Source organism: Leptodactylus fuscus, chromosome 5 (assembly GCF_031893055.1).
Source record: "Leptodactylus fuscus isolate aLepFus1 chromosome 5, aLepFus1.hap2, whole genome shotgun sequence".
Lineage (NCBI taxonomy): Eukaryota > Metazoa > Chordata > Amphibia > Anura > Leptodactylidae > Leptodactylus > Leptodactylus fuscus.
This window is the reverse complement of record NC_134269.1, coordinates 50,029,439-50,054,904: the sequence shown is the minus strand read 5'-3', so window position 1 is coordinate 50,054,904 and position 25,466 is coordinate 50,029,439. Positions and strand designations below refer to the sequence as shown.

Here is a 25,466-nt window from a genome sequence, read left to right as displayed (position 1 = left end):
TATTTAGTTCAGATTATTTACCCCAAACCCCATTCACACACATAGCTGGCAGAATGTTAGTGAGGTCTGTGCCTGAATCCTGCCAGAATCCTGTATGGATGAATATAGCCTTAGGCTTTAGTAATATATCTATGGTCCAGATATGAGGTGTGTTTGGTCATTTGTTGATTTCCACATTAATGAAAAGCAGCAACCATTTTTTAAGAACAATTTGAAATAATTTTCAATGTGTTGTATCCATGAGAAATGGAAAGCTCACAAATAGCATGCATCTGATGTCTGGTCTTTTTTTCTGTTTGTTTTTTAAGGACCCATAGACTTTAAAGGGGTTGGCCACTTTCAGACCAATATTGAGGAACAAATGTTATTGTTTATAAAATAAAAAGTTATACAATTTACCAATATACTTTCTGTATCAATTCCTGATGGTTTTCTAGATCTCTGCTTGCTGTCATTCATTCTGTTACTTCTAGAGGATAAAACTCTGACCATGGTCATGTGATTTACGGTCCATGGTCATGTGATGAGCACACAGGTGCACAGCTGATTACCAGGCAGATGTCTGATTACTGGGCTGTGACTGTAACAAGCGGCACCTGTGTGCTCATCACATGACCATGGACCATAAATCACATGACCATGGACCGTAAATCACATGACCATGGTCAGAGTTTTATCCTCTAGAAGTAACAGAATGAATGACAGCAAGCGGAGATCTAGAAAACCGTGAGGAATTGATACAGAAAGTATACTGGAAAACTGTACAACTTTTTATTATACAAACCATAACATTTGTCCCTGAATATTGGTCTGAAATTGGCCAACCCCTTTAAGGCGGGAGCCCCACATGGTTTAAATGCTGCGATTCGCCCATGGGAAAAATTGCAGCTTTTTACAATCAGAGCTAAGTTTATGGGATTCTAGAAAATCCCATGTCCACTTTTCAATCTTACAATCTTTCTTTCTAAGGCTAAGGCCCCACGGGCCAGAACCACCGAGCTAAAGTGCTGCGGGAATAACCGGGCGTGAACGCATTGCGGTTCTTCCCACAGCGCTTTGAACAGAAAGTTCACAGAGTTTTCCTCCGCGGACTTCCTGTTACCATTAAGACTACGGGAAAGCCGCCGGTGTTTCCATACATATAATTGACATGATGCGATTTTCAAAACGGCAACGGTTTTGGAAAACGCTATGTGTCCGTGCTGCGATTTTTTTTTTTTTCCGCAAAGTGGGCATGGGATTCGCATGAATCGCATCCACTCTGCAAGTACTGTACAATGCCGCGATTTTCCACACGGCGTTTCCACCACAGCCAAATCACGGCATTTACAACCTGTGGGGCCCCGGCCTAAAGCGTTGCGGGAAGAACCGCAATGCATTGCCACCATGTTTCTTTACGCAACACTTTTTACGTCCCGTGGAACTTTAGCCTAAGGCTGAGGCCCCACAATGCGGAAACGCAGCTTTTTTGTTGCAGGTTTGTTGCAGTTTTTTGAGCCACAGCCAGGAGTGGATTGAGCAGAAGGGAGAAGTATATGAACTTCATATATATATATATATATATATATATATATTTCCCATTACTTTTGTAACTATGGCTTTGACTCAGAAAACCACAGAAAAATCTGCAACAAAAAAAGCTGCGTTTCTGCAACATCTAAGACTATGGCTCCACTTAGCAATCTGCAGCAGAAACCACGAATTGCATTTTATTCTGAAGCATTTTTCACAGAAAGTCTGCAGCGTTTTAGGGAGCCTTCACACGGAGTTTACGCTCCTCTCATTCTGAACGTGAACTTGTTCAGAGTGAGCGGCGTTAAAACAGATCCCATTGACTTCTATGGGTGCCGGCATCCGCGTGCTACCCATTGAAATCAATAGGAGGCTTTTTTACCTATTGCTTTCAATGTGATACGCGTGTATGCCGGCACCCATTCAAGTCAATAGGATCTGTTTTAATGCTGCTCACTCTGAACAAGTTTATGTTCAGAATGAGAGGATCGTAAACTCCGTGAAGGCTCCCTTACTCTGTGGACTTTATGTCCCAATTATATCTATGCTAGTATTTCAGTCGGTATAATTGACTTGCTATGATTTACAAAAATTGTAGCGTTTTTGAAATTGCAACATTTCCACTGCAGATATTTTTCTGCAATGTGTGGATGGGATTAGCCAGAATCCCATACACTTTGCAGGTTCTGTAAAAAGGCCAAATTGCTGCATTTCCACTTAAGTGGAGCCCGAACTTTAGAAATTATTTAGCTCACATGACAAAACAAAGTATGATTTAGGTTTTTTTTTTTTAATACGAACCACATGGGGGGAAAAAATGGACGTCTGAAAACACCCAAGTGGGACCATGTGCTGTTTGTGGAGAATAGACAGTATACAATCCATGACTCACAAATGTGCACACAAGGCTTTAGGGTGGAACCTTCTCAATATTAAAAAATACTTGGAAAATATTCCAAAAATTCCTCTTAGCAGATATAAGGGTATGATTGGAAGTGCATATTCTGGGGTGTAAGTTATAGATCAGTGTAGAAAATTCTATATGCATTTTGCACATAAGGCCTATAGTATATATGGGTTTCTATTACAGTATACAATTACATGTCAGTAACTTTCTTCTAATGCTGTTCTTGCTCCAGTCTTTCTTCGCAGAGCGCTTTTTTGCTTTATTTGATTCAGATGGCAGCGGGTCCATCACTCTGGATGAGTTACTGAAGGCTTTTAACCTCCTGATACATGGAAGTGATACCGACAAATTGCGATTCCTATTCCAAGTGTATGACGTTGATGGTAATTGTATGGGACTCTTGAGACTTCAGTCTGTATCAACAACATACTGTGATCACAATTCAATATAACAGCAGCTGTGCACCAGGCGCAGGCACATTTTTCCGATGCAGTTTAGAAATAGAGTCATAAACACTGATTGTTGGCTATAGGCAACAAAGACACTTGGTATATAAGGAGACACATCCCTAAGATCTACCATCTATATACAAATAACAAAGGTCCAGCGGTAGTGACTGTAAGGGCAGATACACATGGGCATGTAAGATACAAAAAATATGATCCATATATCAACTGTATTATGCAGACGGCACTGTGTCTGGAGACCTGGACTCACAGTATTAGAGTTATGTATGATGATGTAGGACACTGTATCACAGCACGACTACAGAGCTGTCATGGCTACGGTATGGGACAGAAGATGAGGCAGTGACTCAATATGAAAGATAACTATGATACTATGAGTCCAAGTCTGCAGACAGAATGCAGTCCAGAAAATATGGCCGATATGCAGATCATGTATTACAGCTGGCCTAAGGGTATATTTACATGTATAGGTTTGGATCAGATTTTGTTGAGGTTTATTTCAGATATTTTGAGCCAAAGAAATTTTTTTCCACTGCGTTTTCACCACATGGGGCCCCAGCCATAATGCTATAAAATAACAAAAGGAATAACACTCAACACTCTTATCTAGTTCCTGTTGCTTCTGTGCCGATGTTTCACGGGTTTCCCGCCAAACATTAATTTATGGCTTCCAGTTATAACAGGTCAACATAAAATGTGATGGCTTCAGGCTGGATTCACATCTGTGTTGGAGTCTCCGAGATTCTGCTTATTATCGTTGGAGAAAAAAGTCCTTCAAGGAACAATTTCCTCTCCTCCAGTTTTATAGTGTATGGGGTTTCTGTGGGTACCTGCCTTCTAAGCGGACAGGGTCTCCATCTTTTGGGGCCCCATTTGGATGACAGAGACCCGAATGCTAGTGTGAATCTAGTGTAAATCAATCACTAGCCATATTGGCAACTTCAGTGGTGTTGACGTGTCACGGCTATATCCAGTGATGGTCTGCACTAGTCATGTGTTGACATGTTACAGCTACAGACAGTGAAGGAATACAATAGTCATGTGTTGACATGCCACTTTATCAATGGAGCCTGGTACACATAGGATCAATGGAGATCCAAGGAAGTATCAGCACAGGTTTGACAAGGGGATTATATTACAGCATTGTCAGTTTGCGAAAAAAATCACTGGGTTGGTATGTACACATATTGTATGACAGAGGGGTTGGATGAGCCAAAAAAAAGCTGTTTCCTTCACCTAGGTATGGTGGCTAGTAATAGTCTGGGCCCTCTGCTCTTCGAGCCCTCCTCTGAGGACTAAGTGCTATAGTTACCCTGAGCCTGAACCTAATCCTAAATCTAGCAATATGGCTGCCTTCTAATGAAGACATTGACTTCTGTTTGTAGGCAGTGGTTCCATTGACCCAGATGAGCTGCGCACAGTGCTGAAGTCATGCCTATTGGAGAATGCCATCTCGCTACCAGAGGAGAAGTTAGATGACCTGACTCTTGTACTTTTCCAGTCCGCTGACCAGGACAACAGTGGATCCATCACCTTTCAGGAACTAAAGGAAGAACTCGAGCGTTTCCCAGAAGTCATGGAAAATCTCACAATTAGGTACCTGGATTTGGAATTTACTCTAAAGTAATAGCTAACTTCGGAGCCATAGAAAACGCTGACAGCCGTTTTCTCATTACATGTTATTACTTATTATTTACCAGTGGTAAGCATAGACAGTTTAGTTTATGGGAAGTGTTGTACAGCTGAATTATGGTAGTGCCAGCTGTTGCCGAATACAACCCTGATTACAACTAATTGGAGAAATAATATATAACATAGGTCCGTGGTGGTGAACCTATGGCACCTGTGTCAGAGGGGGCACTCAGAGCCTGAGTTACCCCAGTCACCCTAGGCTCCTGTGTGGGACATATAATACTGTGTGGGGGACACTGTGGAGCATATTATACTGAGTGGATACACAGTGAGTCATATTATACTGTGTGGGGGCAAGTTTGCAACATATTATCCTGTGTGGGTCACCGTGGAGCATATTATCCTGTGTGGGCCACCGTGGAGCATATTATCCCTTGCATGGGGCCACTGTGGAGTAGATTGTACTTTGTGGGGGCCCTTTACTGTTTATATCACAAAGTAAATGTTTTATAGCAGACATGTGATATTACTACAGGTTGTAATAACATTGCAAAGTCACTATTAAACAGATCCTCTGGGATGTAAATAGTGAACATTAATACCAAAAGCAAACGTTAACCTTTCAATACAAAGTTGTTATATCATTGAATGCTCTGTAAAGCCCCATTCCCATGCCCATATTTTGCAGGTCCATAACTGTCTGCAATTGTGGATCTGCACAATATTATGATTAAATTGGCGTGTTGGCACTATGCAATAAATTAGTGGGCTTCGGGTTGCAGATTGCTCACTCGGTCTCTAAAAGGTTTGCCATCACTGATATAGGTCAATGTTTTCATCCATTTCAGCGCTGCTAACTGGCTGAAGCCTCCAGCACTAAAAAAGAAGACTCACACACCTCGCTACCTGACCCGGGCTTACTGGCACAACAATCGCAGCAAGGTTCTGTTCATGTGCTCCTACTGCTGTGTGAACATACTGCTCTGCACTTTAGGAGCCATCAATCATTCCAGTCTTGGTGGCTGGATCATGGTGGCCAAGGGCTGTGGTCAGTGCATAAACTTCAACTGCACATTTATTGTGGTAGGTGGTTAAATCTGATGTTTTCCAATTTTGACTTATGTTAATAACTAGAGATGAGCAAACAGTGAAATATTCCAGATTCGATATTCGTTTCGAGTAGAGCCTCAGTATTCGACTACTCGATCGAATATCGAATCCCATTATAGTCTATGGGAAAAAAAGCTCGTTTCAGGGGAAACCACTATTCGACTAAAGGAGAATCACCAAGTCCACGAATAGCAGGAGGAGAGTGTTTACGAGGAGCACTGTGCAGTTAAAGCGCACGGACCACATTATAGTCTATGGGGTCTGTGTGCTTTAACTGCACAGCGCTTGCAGTTGCGCTGATAAAAAGTAAGCTCCTTCATAATAGAAAGCTGCCAGCTCTCACAAGTAGCAAAGACGAGCCTGCAGCAAATGAATGCAGGTTCTGTAGCAGGCTCGTCCTTGCTAGTCGGGAGAGCTGGCAGCTTTGCTGTTATGAGGGAGCTGACTTTTTCTCATAGGAATGAATTGACCAGAGTTGATTGGCCAGTGTACAGCATTCAGCCAATCATTGCTGGTTCTGAATTGAATATTTACTGCGAATAGCTAGTAGTATTTAATTGAGTACGAGTATTTTGAATACCGTAGTATTCTATTGAATACCGTAGTACTCGATCGAATACTACTTGCTCATCTCTATTAATAACCTCTAGCATTCTTTTCTGTCCAGAGACCTTATGCATAATCCTTTGTCATCTGTCAGGTTTTGATGCTCCGTCGCTGTCTGACATGGCTACGTACCACCTTTGTTGTGCATTTCCTTCCATTGGACCAGAATGTTTTCTTGCATGAACTGGTTGGATATACAACTTTTATTTTTACTGTGGTTCACACTGCTGCCCATGTCATAAATTTCAGTAAGTGGAAAGGGGTAAGCTGTTGGGAACTTTTACCTTGTTCTGCAATTAACACCTATGTATTCCTGTAGTGAACAAGGCCATGAACCCAGGTTCATACACATTCTGGGAATATCTCCTGACGCTGCGGCCTGGTATCGGCTGGGTGTATGGTAGTGCCTCAATCACTGGAATCTTGCTGCAATTTCTCATCTTCCTCATGTTGGTGTGCTCCAGCACCTTTGTTAGGAAAGGAGGACACTTTGAAGTGAGTATTGTACGTGAAGAATGTCATCTTATTATCCAAGACTCATGAACTTACAGGATTATTAGCTCTGAATTACCGTGTTATTTCAGTACTTTATTCGTCATAGCTGATATAATGCAAACTTATGTTTTCCTGTGATGCTATATGTACATGCTGTGCAAGGACCTTTCTCCTTTTGTGCGCTACTCCGTTTTCTCAAGCTCCCACCATTACTGAGAAATCAGTGCAGTTAGTTTTGCTACTTAAGGTCTGTACTGTCCGTTTGGCAGTGTCAGGCAGGAGCAGGAAAGGAGTATATTTCAGAGCCCCAGTGGGAGGTGGACATCGTCAGAGCTCAGAATCACACCCCTTGCCTGCTCCTACATCATCCAGCTGACAGTACAGAGCCTAAATAGCCTATGAGGCCCCAAAACTAACAGCAATTATTGCTCGGGAATGGTGGGGGATACAGTAAAAAACTTCAAAAATGGAAGAATCAGTGTAGAGCCTATTAAAAGATGCAAAGATCTGGACTTGGCCCTGGTGGTGAACGTTCCTCTTTAAACAAGGGACAAGACAAGATATTTTGTCACCCATGGCATGTCAAGCCCCCTGCCGTATTGGCCATAGCCTGTCCTTTCCCTTGCCTTGTGCATTAAAGTGTAACCACCTGACATGTATTTACAGAGAGATGTATAAATTCACCTTTAGGACAATCAGGCTACATTCCCTTCTGCATCAGAACTGGCCTGATGCAGAGTCTGTCTGAAATCGCAGACAAAAAAGTCCTGCAATGTCAGTGAGAAAATAATGGATACCCGATGAATCCCATTATAGACAACAGGGTCCCCTGGGTTGTGTTGTTGCCCATCAGTAGACAAACTGTCTTTATTGTTTAATCTGTTTTCCTAGTCTGGCGATGGACCAGAAGAACGGGTGAAACATCAAAGCTGTGAGCACAGCTTTAATGTGGTTAATTCCCTACCATTCTGACCTCAGTGACTACTTGTATTATATATCCAGTCTCTACACTCGATTATTAATTCTACAACTAAATCTATATGTTTCAGTGGTGGGTATGAAGTAAGAGTTGGATGGGGGAGCTAAAGGGGAAAGATCTGCATGCAATTTATTGATCACTTTAAGATAGAAAGAAGACCTATCACTTCTCCTGACATGTTTCTGTGTTAAATATCAGCCGATCCACATTGCCCCTTAAAATGTAAGGTACCATTGATATAATGCTGAGTATTGTAATTCATTTCTCCTGCAGGTATTTTACTGGACACACCTTTCCTACATCTGGGTCTGGATTCTGACCTTCCTCCATACTCCCAAGTTCTGGAAATGGTTTCTAGTCCCAGGACTCCTGTTTGTAATGGAGAAAGCATTTGGAATGGCAGCTTCTCGTATGGGTGGCCTGTACATTGTAGAAGTGAACTTGTTACCCTCAAAGGTGCTGTGTATGTGCTGATGTCTTGAATCTATGTCTGAAGCATCTACACTCTGTCATACAGTCATTCCATATCTTTCTTCTACATGCAGGTGACACATCTTGTTGTTAAGAGGCCGCCATCCTTTCAGTACAAGCCTGGTGACTATGTATACCTGAATATACCAGTTATTGCCAAGTATGAATGGCATCCGTTCACCATTAGCAGTGCCCCAGAGCAGGAAGGTGAGAGTTTTTTTTTCCTCTTGTCATCTGTTCCATAATCTATAAAAATTAAAGGGATCCTATCATTTAAACACATTTTTTTTCTCCCTACCAAGTCGGAATAGCCTTAAGAAAGGCTATTTGACTCCTACCTTTAGAAGTCTTCTCCAGGCCACCATTTGCTTAAAATACTGATTTTCGCTGATATACAAATGAGTTCTCTCACACCACTGGGGGCGGGCCCCAGCGCTCAAATAGCACTGAGGGCATCCTCAATGCTGCCAGAGAACTCTCCAGCGCCACCTCCATCTTCGTCAGGAACGTCATCTTCCTGTGTCTTCTTCCGGCGCAGGCGGTGAAACTTGTAAGCCTCGGGGCAGAGTTGTCTGCGCATGCCCACAGGCCACAAGAAAATGGCCGCTTACTTACTGTGTAAGCGGCCATTTTTCTTGTGGCCGTGGCATGCGCAGTAGGCTCTGCCCGAGGCCTACATGTTTCAAAACATGCGGTGGAAGAAGACACAGGAAGATGACGTTACTGACGAAGATGGAGGCGGCGCTGGAGAGTTCTCTAGCAGCATTGGGGATGCCCCCAGTGCTGTTTGAGCGCTGGGGCCCACCCCCAGTGCTGTGAGAAATGCATTTGCATACCGGCGAAAACCGGTATTTCAAGCGAACGGCGGCGCAGAGAAGACATCTAAAGGCAGGAGACAAATAGCCTTTCTTAAGGCTATTCCGATGTGGTAGGGAGAAAAAAATGTGTTTAAATGATAGGTTCCCTTTAAGGAGGCGCACATGCAAAGTAAAGTGCACCTCCAACCAGCAAGCTTCAGGACTCAGGAGGAGGCAGGTCAGCTCTACTATGTTAGTCCTGTTGGGTGGGGGATTGCAGGAAGAACAAGGTGTGATTATTATTATTATTATTATTATTATTATTATTATTTAATCTGCATCTACATTAGATTTATAGCAATTAGAATAAATAACCTTTCATGGTAAAGGCAATATCTACTGAGATAGTTTATAGTGTCCTGTCCTTCAAATAGTCGAAGCCTCCACCAGCTTGCTGAAGAATACAGGAAGTTAGAAGAAGTGAAAGAAGACAATGTGGTGAGAGAGGATTTTCTTCTGGATAGAACATGGCACTTACACTATATCTGAAAACATAAAGGCTGCAGAGGACAAGCAGGGAATAAATTTTATTAAAGACTTCTTAGAAAATGTTTTTCAGACCAAAGTACAATAATTCAGAGGTCCATTCCCTTTCTTTCACGTTTTTTTTTTTTCACTGCAGATACCCTATGGCTACACATCCGTTCACTGGGACAATGGACAAACAGTTTGTATGAATATTTCTCCTCCCTAGAAAATGCTAAGAAACATAATACTAAAAGATTGAACCAAAATATGAGGAAGAAAAAACACCAAAGCCAGGTTTGATCAATGATATGAATACAATGTTACTCTATATCAGAGAATCTCACGTTTGTACAGCGTTTTTGCAGGCTGAAAAATTCTGCTTCAGGAATTAGGAAATATTTTTCTGACATGTTTTTTTTTACATGATGCGGTTTTTGACGTGTTTTTCATCAGAGTTTTTGTTGCCGTTTTTTGATCCAGCACACTGTATGGACCAGGAAACTTCCCTTAAAAAAACTCTTGCGGTTTCTGAGCCAGTCCAACCATAACATCTTTGGTGTCACTACTGCACAATAGCATCTTCAGGTCCTACAGCTGGGTCACTGATTTACTGAGAGGGATCCACTGCTGTTATAGATGACATTGTTCCTTTAAATTTGATCAATTTCAGTCACTTGTATTCCATGTTCCTTCCCTTAGGAACACCTCTTCAGCCTCAGTGGAACCATTGCAAATAATGTAGATGACCAGATTGAACTGAAGTCATACAAACCTCGTAGAAGTCAGCCAGAGGATGACATCAGCATCAGCTTGGAGAAGCGAGGAAGTACCCAGAGTCAAAATGTAAGAATATCAGACATCAGACTTTCCCAATTATGATTTTAGGGAAACTTGAGGTTCTTTGGAGGGCTCTGCAAAAGAAATCAGCAAAGCTATCATTATTATACTGTAGTGATGTTGATATAGTTGTAGCAGTTATGCAATTTATTTTAGGGGATACAGGTTTAAATAATATCTAATGCCCTTAGGGGTGGTGTTACACTGGTTAAAGAGAACCTTGTACCACCTCAACCTACTCCATTTCGTAACATGTTAATAGGCGCTGATCTACTGATTCTGGAGTACTTGGAATTTCTCTTTAACCCCCACCGTTCCTGAGCAACCAGTGCAGTTAGTTTTTGTGCCTAATGTGCTATTTAGGCTCTGTACTGTCAGATGGGTAAAGTCAGGTAGGAGGAGGAAAAGGGGCCCCAGTCAGAGGTAGACTATTTCAGAGCTCAGAATCATACCCTTTGCCTGCTCCTGCCTGACCTAGCACACCTGACGAGAGAAAAAATTCCAACTGCGCCAGAATCAGTGGAGCAGCACCTATTAAATAATGCAAAGAGCTGGACTTGGAAGTAATGAAAGGCCTACTTTAAAGAGGTTGTCTAAGCGTAAGCTTTTCCAGTGGCTGACTAACAAGCAGTCCTTGCACCCATAATTGGTACAGGGTCTTTTTTTAGATGTCCCGTATTGTGGCTGGACGTGACTGCAGTTCAGTACCCGGTGGAGTCAGTTGGAGCTGAGCTGCACTATAGAGGGACCATAACCAATTGCTTCCAACTCCCTGACACTTATTGTCTATCCTAAGTGTAGTTATTAAAAACCTTAATCCTGGACAAACCCTTTAATGCAGGAATCCCCAATAATCACATCCACTGAAAACTTAATAAGGTTGAGGCCCCACATTGCTGAAACACAGCTTCTGTTGCAGATTTTGTTGCGTTTTTTTTTTTTTTTTAAATACCGGTGATACTAATCATGTATATAAGGGTAATGTACTAACCAAATATAGCAAAATATAAAGATCAAAGAAAAAATTACATACAAATAAATAAACAGCACATACCCAAAGTCATGTTGAAGTGCAGATGGTCACCAATCAAGGGGGAAAAACCACCGCACACTACCAGTAAGATCAAAATAAGAACGCCTTAGGCAATGGGAGGCTTTTTTACTTATTGCTTTCAATGTGATACGCGTTATTGGAACAATTTTTGTGACTTTTTAAAAAGTTGTAGTTAATAAATTGGATATATTTATAGCTAGAAAGATAGCAAACCGCACCCAGTTTCCCAGCCAAAATGTTGTCACAAAGGAGCTCAAAAAGTCACAAAGTATAGCTTTTTAACTTAAGAATTCAGGGTTGGATAATTTCCCACCAATGTGCAAAAAATGATTCCTTTCTTCATAGTTGAGTTTGGTGTTATTGCTGAGTTAGTAGAGTGATACATTGTTTTAATCTCTTTCAGGGTGGTGAGATTCACCAGATATGTAATATTAAGGCAAGTATCATAAAAACACAAACAACCTGTCTGCCAGAATGAATGGGTTATATCTGGATCCTCCGGCTGCCTCGCTTTTCAGCGTTATTATACTCTTTGCCTTTTATAAAACTAATGTCGTGATCCACTTGGATCTGTTTTATACCCATAAGGCTTCTCTTAGATTTCTATTTTTCTTCTTGGGTAAAATACTATAGCAAACAACATTACTTCTTTGACCATCAAAAACCTTACACACTAACTATATGAGTATCTTCCTATGTGGTAGAGGGGCCTTTGGGTCCCCTCAAATGCTAAAACCTAGGCATGACAGCTCCTATGGCTACACACAAGGGCATAACTACCAGGGCAGCAGCGGTAGTGGCTGCCACAGGGCCCGGGACATTAGGAGACTATGGGGCATAATGCTGTGTGTATGGGCCACTATGGGGCATAATACCATGTGCAAAGGTTACTATGGGGCATAATACTGTGCGCAGGGGCCACTATGGGGCATAATACTGTGTGCAGAGGCCACTATGGGGCATAATACCATGTGCAAGGGCCACTATGGGGCATAATACTGTGTGCAGGGGCCACTATGGGGCATTATACTGTGTGCAGGGGCCACTATGGGACATAATAGTGCATGAAGGAATGCAGGGGGAGAGGGGGTCGGTCAGGATCTTCGGGGAAGGAAGGAGGTCCGTCGGGGAGAGGGGGGTCATGTCAAAAGATCGCTAGGGCCCTGCCATTCCTAGTTACCCCACTGGCTACATCCCTGTGAATATACTCACCACAGGGGTTTCTTGAACGACTAAAAAAGCGTATCCTATGCATCCTTTGGACCTATGGCATAAATGTATATTACTTGTGAAGGTAGTTGGTTCTAGTAAAGCTTTAACCATACAAATAATGGACAAGTAGCTTCCTGAATACCAGTGCTGCCAATACGTCCCTAATTTCAGATACAGTGGACAGGGCATGCAGGTGTCTTTCATTCGGCAAAATGATGGACAACACAGAGGATACCCAACGAACCCCAATATAGCCAATGGGGTCTTAAAGGAATCCATTGTTGGCCGTTATTAGACGAGCCTGTCTTTACTGATCAGTCCATTTTTCTGTTCCTATGACAGAACACACTAACACATTTTAGCTGTAAAATAGTAAACTTTGTACCAGGACCATTGAAGGGGTATTATCATATATGTAGGTTCAGTCATAAATATTATCAGGAGTAATCCGACTGCTGCGACATTAGATAGTCAACGCATCCCACTGAAATTGGCGAGTTCGGCCATCATTCTTCGAATGCATATGGTCACCTTTAGCCTCTGTTTTGTGTCACGAGTTGTATGCTATACATTAATCTACCGCACTCGTACATTGACCGTGCATGTGTGTTATACATTGCAGCATGTTTTAGTATGTTGTTCATGTTTCTTATGTTTGCAGTGTTACATAGATGGTCCATTTGGAACTCCGAGCAGAAGGATCTTCACCTCAGACCACGCTGTGCTGATTGGGGCAGGGATAGGCATAACTCCGTTTGCTTCAATCCTACAAAGCATCATGTACAGGTTCATATGCAATAAAGAGTCCTTGTATGGGGATGCTTATGTATTTCTATAAGGAGATGTCAAAAAATTGAGTAAAGCTTAAAGGGGTTGTCCAGACAAAAACGGACAACCCTTTTAACTCTTAAATCAGCCGGGGGCACTGAAAAAAAAAAAATAATAAAAATAATATCCACCTGTGCCTGATGCTGATGCTCCGGAGTCCTCCCAGCACGTTCCGATCCTTCTGTTGAATGGATCTCTTCCGGAGTTCCGCTGAAGATGTTGATTTGCTGATTCCCATGTAACATCATGCGTCTTTTCTAGAGATGAGCGAGTAGTATTCGATCGAATACTTTGCCGCCATAGGTATGCGTGTAAGCGGACAAACACCAAGGGGTTAAACGCATCGAATATTCGATGCACTTAACCCCTTCATGTTCGGCTGCTTACACGCATACCTATGGTGGCGAGGTATTCGATCGAATACTACTCGCTCATCTCTAGTCTTTTCCTGACCTGACCGCTGAGGCCAATCAGCAGCTTCAGCAGAACTCCGGAAGAGACCCGAGAGAAGCCACCGGAGCAGAAGAACCAGGACACATCAGGAGGACACTGGATCATCAGGAGAGGTTAATATGCCTTTTTTTAATCTTCTTTTTTTTTTTTTTTTTTTTTTTTACTGCCCCCGGCTGATTTTAAAGTTAAAGGGGTTGTCCAATTTTGCAACTCCTTTAATTCCAGGGTATAATCCCACTGACGGTTATGATTACCGATAATAATAATAATTATTATTATTATTATAATTATTATATAATTATATTATTATAATTATTTATGTCTGATATACGCAAGTGTATTTTCAATGAGGATGATCGTTCTCAGATAACAAATGGTTAAGCAGAAACTTTTAGTTATTTATGTTTTAGCTTTTCATGTTTAAATTTCCTACAATTGTATTAGACTAAGAAAATTGGCATGTAGACCAAGAAATATGTTCGGAGCATTACTATCAGAATTCACCATGCCTCTCCGTTATTCACTGATAAATTACTAGGTTTTTATTTCATTTATTATATGCTGTGGAAAGCTTTATTTAGGGCAGTATCACACACATCACTCCACTGCAGAGCCAAAGCAGGAATGAGAACTATACGTCTGTCCTTTATATTTCCCTTTCCTTTTGAAAACAGTCTTGGCGTTGGCTCAAAAAGAAAATTGCATCAAAAACTGTAGTGGTGTGTTTTTCTTTAAAAAATGCTAACTTTGTGCATAAAACCACCATATTGATTGCTTTTAATACAAATTTACAGTCACAGTTCATCAAGGCCTGTATGACTGCATAAAAAGTTGCACATTTTTGTGCAAACACTTGTGACTTTTTACATTTTGCACTGCCTTTGTCACATTCCTTAAAACGAAAATCCATTACTCTATACCTTCACTGGGATATGATAACTCATGAATGTGACATCATATAATTAATAATGTCTTCATATGCTGTGATGTAACAGTTTACATAGTGATCTTTTTGTGTTTTTCCTTGCATTATCCTTGTACTATGACATTACTGAATGCATTATCCCTGTACTGTGATATCACACTGTGCATTATACTGATAGTGTGACACCACTATGAGCATTATCCCTGTACTGTGACATCACTGTGTATTATCCCTGTACTGTGACATCACTGTATATTATCGCTGTACTGTGACATCACTGTGTGTATTATCCCTATACTGTGACATCACTGTGTGTATTATCCCTGTACTGTGACATCACTGTGTATTATCCCTGTACTGTGACATCACTGTATATTATCCCTGTACTGTGACATCACTGTGTATATTATCCCTGTACTGTGACATCACTGTATTTATTATCCCTATACTGTGACATCACTGTATTTATTATCCCTATATGGTGACATCACTGTGTGCATTATCTGTACTGTAAAATGGTTGTGTATGAAGGAGACCAAAGTAATCATATAATTTTTAAGGGCCGAACTTGCGGCTTAAGATGGTCATGATAGAGTGGGGCCCTATTACATGCTTTGCTATGGGGCCCCATGGTTACCTGTTACGCTAAGTTCATACAAGCACCATGGTCTCTGTCTTTCGGGTCTGCCAAGGAACCCGAGCAACAGAGCTGAACTGCTAAAACAGTGGTTAAACATGGACACCGGCAGACCCTACTGACTATAATGGGGTCCACAATTTCAAAACTGAAAGTAGTGGAGAAAAAAGTTCTCTGGCGCAGGTGTGAACTCAGCCTTAGGCTTCTGTAACCACCATTCCACCCACTGCTGTGCTGTTTTAGGTGTTTATGTACCATAAGGGTTACGTTTTACCAAATGAAGTCTCCCCTCCAGAATTGAAATGTCAACTATAAAAATAATATTCTGATGATTTATGAAGATTAATTTTCTGAGGAATTGGTTTGGCCGCACTCCAAAAATAGTTCTTTTGTATTATTTGTGTAATTTTCAATAAGTAAACCCTCAGCAAGTGACAGTGTTTGACTTTACGTGGCTTATTACATCATGTAATTCCATTAGTGCACAAAGAGCTTATTATAGCCGCTCTATACAATTGTCCCTTGTGTAGCGTCCTATAGGGAGGAACAGCACTTCGTAGCCACCGGACGCCAAACTTTATCTTGCTAAAGCATGGCTGCATTGTGTTCCTGAATAAATAGGAAAAGATTGTAACTTGGAAGAACTTCCTACCTCATGTTAGCGCTTACATCGGATTAGCAAGTAATATTGTTATGTATCCTTTACTTTCCACTTTGCTTAGGCACTGTTCACACATTGTTTGGTCATACAGTTGACAGTCTGCAAACTTATGGGTATAGATTTTCATGTTTTCATATTTGAACCCATCTGAATCCAACTTTCTAATATTTTTGATCTGGCAGATACCGAATGAGGAAACAGAATTGCCCCAACTGCAAATATTCTTGGTGTGCGACATTGAAAGACAATGAGATGAGGCTCAGAAAGGTGGGAGCCGCATGAAATTTGTGGAAATTGTTATGAAATCCTAAACATATTCAATAAATCGGACAACCCCTGTCCATAAGTTCTATGTTGGGTTATGGATATGCTAGAGGGGTGCCCTATACTAGCTCCTGCTAGGAGGACTTAGCACAACCATATATGAGAAGTATTCGTTTACCAATGTAAGACGGACATTGAAGAAATAGACCATACATGCATCATACAGATATATGTTCTCATTTCATATACATTGTACAACAGGAATGCAGATAAACTCTTCACACCCCCATAGTAAATATCTTCTCATGTTTGGTAGGTGGATTTCATCTGGATTAATAGAGACCAGAAATTTTTTGAATGGTTTGTCAGTCTGCTCACCAAACTTGAGCTGGACCAAGCTGATGAGGAACCTGAAGGTAAGCAGCTCTCTCTAGGATTGGTTATATTTATATAAAGATGGATACCCCAACATTGATTATGATCAATATGAGATTGATGGAGATCTAACACCTGGCACCCCCACTGATCAGCTATTTGAAAGTCAAAGTCTACACCCTTTTCATTGCTTACCAAGCACATTGCCATACACTTTGTATTGTATTGTAGCTCAGTCCTAGTGGTGGAACTACCTCCATAACAGCTGTATTGGCTCACCTTCCCTGGGCTTCTGCTCATCATACGCTTTGGTCTGAAGAGTCCCCAGAATATAATAATAGTTTGTGGATGGTCAATCACAAAAAATAGTAACAAACAATATAGGGGCCACTAAAGACATTGTATTGTGTAGAGAGGCAACTGTGGGACATTGCACTTTATGAATAGAGATGAGCGAGTACTGTTCGGATCAGCTGATCCGAACAGCATGCACGCATTGAAATGAATGGAAGCACCTGGTACTAGAGATGAGCGAACACTAAAATGTTCGAGGTTCGAAATTCGATTCGAACAGCCGCTCAATGTTCGTGTGTTCGAACGGGTTTCGAACCCCATTATAGTCTATGGGGAACAGATACTCGTTAAGGGGGAAACCCAAATCCGTGTCTGGAGGGTCACCAAGTCCACTATGACACCCCAGGAAATGATGCCAACACCTCTGGAATGACACTGGGACAGCAGGGGAAGCATGTCTGGGGGCATCTAACACACCAAAGACCCTCTATTACCCCAACATCACTGCCTAACAACTACACACTTTACACACTCAATACCACCTCTCTGACAGTAGGAAAACACCTTGAAACATGTGTATTTGGCACTTGCAGTGAGGAGAGCTTGTCACCAGCAGTGAATTTGGCCCTTGTAGTAAGTTGAGGTTGGCACCAACATTTGTTTTGAAAATCAGGGTGGATTGAGCCTCTAACCAGCAGAGTTTGGGCAAATTCATGGTGGAGGGAGCCTCTAAACACCCCAGTTTGGGCAAATTCATGGTGGAGGGAGCCTCTAAAAACCCCAGTTTGGACCAATTCATGGTGGAGGGAGCCTCTAACCAGCCCAGTGTGGGCAAATTCATGGTGGAGGGAGCCTCTAAAAAACCCAGTTTGGACCAATTCATGGTGGAGGGAGCCTCTAAACAGCCCAGTTTGGGCAAATTCATGGTGGAGGGAGCCTCTAACCAGCCCAGTTTGGACCAATTAATGGTGGAGGGAGCCTCTAAACAGCCAAGTTTGGACCAATTCATGGTGGAGGGAGCCTCTAACCAGCCCAGTTTGGACCAATTAATGGTGGAGGGAGCCTCTAAACAGCCAAGTTTGGACCAATTCATGGTGGAGGGAGCCTCTAAAAACCCCAGTTTGGACCAATTCATGGTGGAGGGAGCCTCTAACCAGCCCAGTTTGGGCAAATTCATGGTGGAGGGAGCCTCTAAACAGCCCAGTTTGGGCACATTCATGGTGGAGGGAGCCTCTAACCAGCCCAGTTTGGACCAATTAATGGTGGAGGGAGCCGCTAAACAGCCCAGTTTGGACCAATTCATGGTGGAGGGAGCCTCTAAAAACCCCAGTTTGGACCAATTCATGGTGGAGGGAGCCTCTAAAAAACCCAGTTTGGACCAATTCATGGTGGAGGGAGCCTCTAACCAGCCCAGTTTGGACCAATTAATGGTGGAGGGAGCCTCTAAACAGCCAAGTTTGGACCAATTCATGGTGGAGGGAGCCTCTAAAAACCCCAGTTTGGACCAATTCATGGTGGAGGGAGCCTCTAAACAGCCCAGTTTGGGCAAATTCATGGTGGAGGGAGCCTCTAACCAGCCCAGTTTGGACCAATTAATGGTGGAGGGAGCCTCTAAACAGCCAAGTTTGGACCAATTCATGGTGGAGGGAGCCTCTAACCAGCCCAGTTTGGACCAATTAATGGTGGAGGGAGCCTCTAAACAGCCAAGTTTTGGGAAATTCATGGTGGAGGGAGCCTCTAACCAGCCCAGTGTGGGCAAATTCATGGTGGAGGGAGCCTCTAAAAAACCCAGTTTGGACCAATTCATGGTGGAGGGAGCCTCTAACCAGCCCAGTGTGGGCAAATTCATGGTGGAGGGAGCCTCTAACCAGCCCAGTTTGGGCAAATTCATGGTGGAGGGAGCCTCTAAACAGCCCAGTTTGGGCAAATTCATGGTGGAGGGAGCCTCTAAACAGCCCAGTTTGGGCAAATTCATGGTGGAGGGAGCCTCTAACCAGCCCAGTTTGGACCAATTAATGGTGGAGGGAGCCTCTAACCAGCCCAGTTTGGGCAAATTCATGGTGGAGGGAGCCTCTAAACAGCCCAGTTTGGACCAATTCATGGTGGAGGGAGCCTCTAAAAAACCCAGTTTGGACCAATTCATGGTGGAGGGAGCCTCTAAACAGCCCAGTTTGGGCAAATTCATGGTGGAGGGAGCCTCTAACCAGCCCAGTTTGGACCAATTCATGGTGGAGGGAGCCTCTAACCAGCCCAGTTTGGGCAAATTCATGGTGGAGGGAGCCTCTAAACAGCCCAGTTTGGACCAATTCATGGTGGAGGGAGCCTCTAAAAAACCCAGTTTGGACCAATTCATGGTGGAGGGAGCCTCTAAACAGCCCAGTTTGGGCAAATTCATGGTGGAGGGAGCCTCTAACCAGCCCAGTTTGGACCAATTCATGGTGGAGGGAGCCTCTAACCAGCCCAGTTTGGACCAATTAATGGTGGAGGGAGCCTCTAAACAGCCAAGTTTTGGGAAATTCATGGTGGAGGGAGCCTCTAACCAGCCCAGTGTGGGCAAATTCATGGTGGAGGGAGCCTCTAAAAAACCCAGTTTGGACCAATTCATGGTGGAGGGAGCCTCTAAACAGCCCAGTTTGGGCAAATTCATGGTGGAGGGAGCCTCTAACCAGCCCAGTTTGGACCAATTAATGGTGGAGGGAGCCTCTAAACAGCCAAGTTTGGACCAATTCATGGTGGAGGGAGCCTCTAACCAGCCCAGTTTGGACCAATTAATGGTGGAGAGAGCCTCTAAACAGCCAAGTTTTGGGAAATTCATGGTGGAGGGAGCCTCTAACCAGCCCAGTGTGGGCAAATTCATGGTGGAGGGAGCCTCTAACCAGCCCAGTTTGGACCAATTAATGGTGGAGGGAGCCTCTAAACAGCCAAGTTTGGACCAATTCATGGTGGAGGGAGCCTCTAAAAACCCCAGTTTGGACCAATTCATGGTGGAGGGAGCCTCTAAACAGCCCAGTTTGGGCAAATTCATGGTGGAGGGAGCCTCTAACCAGCCCAGTTTGGACCAATTAATGGTGGAGGGAGCCTCTAAACAGCCAAGTTTGGACCAATTCATGGTGGAGGGAGCCTCTAACCAACCCAGTTTGGACCAATTAATGGTGGAGGGAGCCTCTAAACAGCCAAGTTTTGGGAAATTCATGGTGGAGGGAGCCTCTAACCAGCCCAGTTTGGACCAATTCATGGTGGAGGGAGCCTCTAAACAGCCCAGTTTGGGCAAATTCATGGTGGAGGGAGCCTCTAAAAAACCCAGTTTGGACCAATTCATGGTGGAGGGAGCCTCTAACCAGCCCAGTTTGGACCAATTAATGGTGGAGGGAGCCTCTAAACAGCCAAGTTTGGACCAATTCATGGTGGAGGGAGCCTCTAAAAACCCCAGTTTGGACCAATTCATGGTGGAGGGAGCCTCTAACCAGCCCAGTGTGGGCAAATTCATGGTGGAGGGAGCCTCTAAAAAACCCAGTTTGGACCAATTCATGGTGGAGGGAGCCTCTAAACAGCCCAGTTTGGGCAAATTCATGGTGGAGGGAGCCTCTAACCAGCCCAGTTTGGACCAATTAATGGTGGAGGGAGCCTCTAAACAGCCAAGTTTGGACCAATTCATGGTGGAGGGAGCCTCTAACCAGCCCAGTTTGGACCAATTAATGGTGGAGGGAGCCGCTAAACAGCCCAGTTTGGACCAATTCATGGTGGAGGGAGCCTCTAAAAACCCCAGTTTGGACCAATTCATGGTGGAGGGAGCCTCTAAAAAACCCAGTTTGGACCAATTCATGGTGGAGGGAGCCTCTAACCAGCCCAGTTTGGACCAATTAATGGTGGAGGGAGCCGCTAAACAGCCCAGTTTGGACCAATTCATGGTGGAGGGAGCCTCTAAAAACCCCAGTTTGGACCAATTCATGGTGGAGGGAGCCTCTAAACAGCCCAGTTTGGGCAAATTCATGGTGGAGGGAGCCTCTAACCAGCAGAGTTGGTGGAAATCAGGGTGGAGGGAGCCTAGTATTAGCAGAATTGTGCAACGCTTATGGTGGATGAGTATGAGGATGCGGAGGAATTGGAGAGGTTGAGTACAGACATGGAGTTTCATGTTGGGGTGCTTTACACAGGTGGGCACAAAAATGACGGCTCTACCCAGTGGTGGTTCATTTTTATCAAAGTGAGCCGGTCGGCACTCTCAGCTGACAGACGGGTGCGCTTGTCAGTGATGATGCCACCGGCTGCACTGAACACCCTCTCAGATAGGACGCTGGCGGCAGGACAGGACAGCACCTCCAAGGCATATAGGGCAAGTTCAAGCCACAGGTCCAACTTCGACACCCAATACGTGTAGGGCGCAGAGGGGTCGGAGAGGACAGGGCTGTGGTCGGAAAGGTATTCCCGCAACATGCGCCTATACTTCTCACGCCTGGTGACACTAGGACCCTCCGTGGCGGCACTTTGGCGAGGGGGTGCCATCAAGGTGTCCCAGACCTTAGACAGTGTGCCCCTCGTTTGTGTGGACCGGTGAGAACTTGGTTGCCTACTGGAGGAACTGCCCTCCCTGCCGCCAACGTCACATGCTGGAAACATCTCCATCATATTCTGCACCAATTGCCTGTGGCAAGCATTGATGCGATTGGCCCTCCCCTCTACCGGAATAAAAGACGAGATGTTGTTTTTATACCGGGGGTCAAGGATAGCAAAGATCCAGTACTGGTTGTCCTCCATGATTTTGACAATACGCTTGTCGGTTGTAAAGCACCCCAACATGAACTCAGCCATGTCTGCCACAGTGTTAGTTGGCATGACTCCTCTGGCCCCACCGGAAAGTTCAATCTCCATTTCCTCCTCATCCTCCATGTCTACCCATCCGCGCTGCAACAATGGGACGATTCGAAGTTGCCCGGAAGCCTCCTGTATCACCATCACATCATCGGACAACTCTTCTTCCTCCTCCTCCTCCTCCTCCTCCTCCATTAAACGCAGTGAAGCGGACAGATGTGTGGACCTACTCTCCAGCTGTGACGGATCGGATGCTATCCCTAACTCCTCTGTGTGATCTGAGTTATCCCTGATGTCAATCAGGGATTCTCTCAGAACACACAAGAGCGGGATTGTAAGGCTCACCATCGCATCCTCAGAGCTCACCCTCCTTGTGGACTCCTCAAAGACCCGTAGGATGTCACAAAGGTCTCTCATCCATGGCCACTCATGGATGTGAAACTGAGGCAGCTGACTTTGTGGCACCCTAGGGTTTTGTAGCTGGTATTCCATCAAAGGTCTCTGCTGCTCAACCACTCTATTCAACATCTGAAACGTTGAGTTCCAGCGTGTGGGGACGTCGCACAAAAGCCGGTGTTGTGGCACATGCAGGCGTTGCTGGAGAGATTTTAAGCTAGCAGCGGCTACTGTCGACTTGCGAAAGTGGGCGCACATGCGCCGCACTTTCACCAGTAGCTCTGGAACATTGGGGTAGCTCTTTAGGAAACGTTGCACCACTAGGTTGAAGACGTGGGCCAGGCATGGAACATGTTGGAGTCCGGCAAGCTCCAGAGCTGCTACCAGGTTCCGGCCGTTATCACAAACGACCATGCCTGGGCCCAGGTGCAGCGGCTCAAACCATATTGCCGTCTCATCGAGGAGGGCATCCCTCACCTCGGAGGCAGTGTGCTGTCTGTCCCCCAAGCTGATCAGCTTCAGCACAGCCTGCTGACGTCTACCAACGCCAGTGCTGCAACGTTTCCAACTCGTAGCTGGGGTCAATCTAACAGCGGAGGAGGAGGCGGTGGCGGAGGAGGAGGCGGTGGCGGAGGAGGAGGCGGTAGAGGAGGAGGGGGGTGTTCTTCTCGTGTCCCTGCCAGGAATGTTAGGCGGGGAGACGAGGTACACCGGGCCAGTTTGGGAAGCAGTCCCAGCCTCAACTACATTCACCCAGTGTGCCGTCAGTGAAATGTAGCGTCCCTGTCCGCATGCACTTGTCCACGCGTCCGTGGTCAAGTGGACCTTTGTGCAAAGCGCGGAACTAAGGGCCCGCCTGATGTTGAGTGACACGTGCTGGTGCAAGGCGGGGACGGCACACCGGGAGAAGTAGTGACGGCTAGGGACGGCATAGCGAGGTGCCGCAGTTGCCATCAGGTCCAGGAAGGCGGGAGTTTCAACAAGCCGGAACGCCAACATCTCCTGGGCCAGCAGTTTAGCGATGTTGGCGTTCAAGGCTTGCGCGTGTGGGTGGTTAGCAGTGTATTTCTGCCGCCGCTCCAATGTCTGAGAGATGGTGGGTTGTTGTAAAGAAACGCCTGATGGTGCCTTTGATGGTGCAGGAGAAGGAGATAAGACAGGACCAGGGGAGGATGAGGTAGAAGTCAACAAAGTGGCGGAGGCAGATGAAGTGGTGTCCTGGCTCGTCCTCTGGAGTGCATCGCCAGCACAGTCAGCAGTGGCAGTGGCAGAGGCAGTGGCAGTGGCGTGAACGGCAGGCGGCCTTTGTCCTGCCGTTGCTGCCTGCCACTGATTCCAGTGCTTGGATTCCAAATGACGGCGCATTGAAGTGGTGGACAGGTTGCTCTTCTCAGAGCCCCTAATCAATTTCGAGAGGCAAATTGTGCAGACAACACTATATCTGTCCTCGGCGCATTCCTTGAAAAGACTCCACACCTTCGAGAAACGTGCCCTCGAGGTGGGAGTTTTTCGGGGCTGGGTACGAACTGGAACATCTTGGGAGATTCCGGGTGTGGCCTGGCTTCGCCTAAGCTGCTGACCTCTGCCTCTGCCTCTAGCTACCCTTTTTGGTGCTGCACCTGCCTCAACATCCACACTACTTTCCCCGCTTGACATCCCCCCTGTCCAGGTCGGGTCAGTGTCCTCATCATCCACCACTTCCTCTTCCAACTCCTGTCTCATCTCCTCCTCCCGCACAATGCGCCGGTCAACTGGATGCCCTGACGGCAACTGCGTCACATCATCGTCGATGAGGGTGGGTTGCTGGTCATCCACCACCAAATCGAACGGAGATGGAGGAGACTCTAGTGTTTGAGCATCTGGACACAGATGCTCCTCTGTTAGGTTCGTGGAATCGTGACGTGGAGAGGCAGGTTGAGGGACAATGAAAGGAGCGGAGAACAGCTCTGGGGAGCAGGGACAGTTTGGGTTATTGTTCTGTAAAGCTTCGGAATTTTGGGAGGAAGGAAGACAAGACTGTTGGGTAATAGGAGGAGAGGAGGCAGAGTCTGACTGGCTGCTGGACAATGTGCTGTAAGCGTTCTCTGACAGCCATTGCAAGACCTGTTCCTGGTTCTCGGGCCTACTAAGGTTTGTACCCTGCAGTTTAGTTAATGTGGCAAGCAACCCTGGCACTGTGGAGTGGCGCAATGCTTGCTGCCCCACAGGAGTAGGCACGGGACGCCCTGTGGCTTCACTGCTACCTTGCTCCCCAGAACCATTCCCCCGACCTCGCCCACGGCCTCGTCCACGTCCCTTTCCGGGAGCCTTGCGCATTTTGAATTCCTAGTTAGAAATTGGCACTGTATACCAGTAGTAAAAATTGTGGGTGCACGTAACCCCAATATATTCTTTGAATTCCCAGTCAGACAATGGCACTATATGGCAGTAGCAAGAAATGAGGGTATTTGTATTCCCAATATATTCTTTGAATTCCCAGTCAGACAATGGCACTGTATACCAGTAGTAAAAATTGTGGGTGCACGTAACCCCAATATATTCTTTGAATTCCCAGTCAGAAACTGGCACTATATGGCAGTAGCAAGAAATGAGGGTATTTATAACCCCAATATATTCTTTGAATTCCCAGTCAGACAATGGCACTGTATACCAGTAGTAAAAATTGTGGGTGCACGTAACCACAATATATTCTTTGAATTACCAGTCAGAAACTGGCACTATATGGCAGTAGCAAGAAATGAGGGTATTTATAACCCCAATATATTCTTTGAATTCCCAGTCAGACAATGGCACTGTATACCAGTAGTAAAAATTGTGGGTGCACGTAACCCCAATATATTCTTTGAATTCCCAGTCAGAAACTGGCACTATATGGCAGTAGCAAGAAATGAGGGCATTTATAACCCCGATATATTCTTTGAATTCCCAGTCAGACAATGGCACTGTATACCAGTAGTAAAAATTGTGGGTGCACGTAACCACAATATATTCTTTGAATTACCAGTCAGAAACTGGCACTATATGGCAGTAGCAAGAAATGAGGGTATTTATAACCCCAATATATTCTTTGAATTCCCAGTCAGACAATGGCACTGTATACCAGTAGTAAAAATTGTGGGTGCACGTAACCCCAATATATTCTTTGAATTCCCAGTCAGACACTGGCACTATATGGCAGTAGCAAGAAATGAGGGTATTTGTATTCCCAATATATTCT

At 44.7% G+C, this 25,466-nt stretch overlaps 1 protein-coding gene across 1 annotated transcript in view; it reads left to right on the top strand.

The window, feature by feature from the left end:
- Positions 1 to 25,466, top strand: part of NOX5 (NADPH oxidase 5) — a 39,406-nt gene that overhangs the window by 10,028 nt on the left and 3,912 nt on the right. The window contains exons 4-15 of the mRNA XM_075273155.1: positions 2,652 to 2,802; positions 4,272 to 4,482; positions 5,367 to 5,601; positions 6,329 to 6,482; positions 6,554 to 6,729; positions 7,982 to 8,164; positions 8,254 to 8,386; positions 9,659 to 9,798; positions 11,799 to 11,831; positions 13,269 to 13,393; positions 16,294 to 16,378; positions 16,692 to 16,791. Coding sequence (XP_075129256.1) covers positions 2,652 to 2,802; positions 4,272 to 4,482; positions 5,367 to 5,601; positions 6,329 to 6,482; positions 6,554 to 6,729; positions 7,982 to 8,164; positions 8,254 to 8,386; positions 9,659 to 9,798; positions 11,799 to 11,831; positions 13,269 to 13,393; positions 16,294 to 16,378; positions 16,692 to 16,791 — 1,726 coding nt within the window. The remainder of the gene's footprint in view (positions 1 to 2,651; positions 2,803 to 4,271; positions 4,483 to 5,366; positions 5,602 to 6,328; positions 6,483 to 6,553; positions 6,730 to 7,981; positions 8,165 to 8,253; positions 8,387 to 9,658; positions 9,799 to 11,798; positions 11,832 to 13,268; positions 13,394 to 16,293; positions 16,379 to 16,691; positions 16,792 to 25,466) is intronic.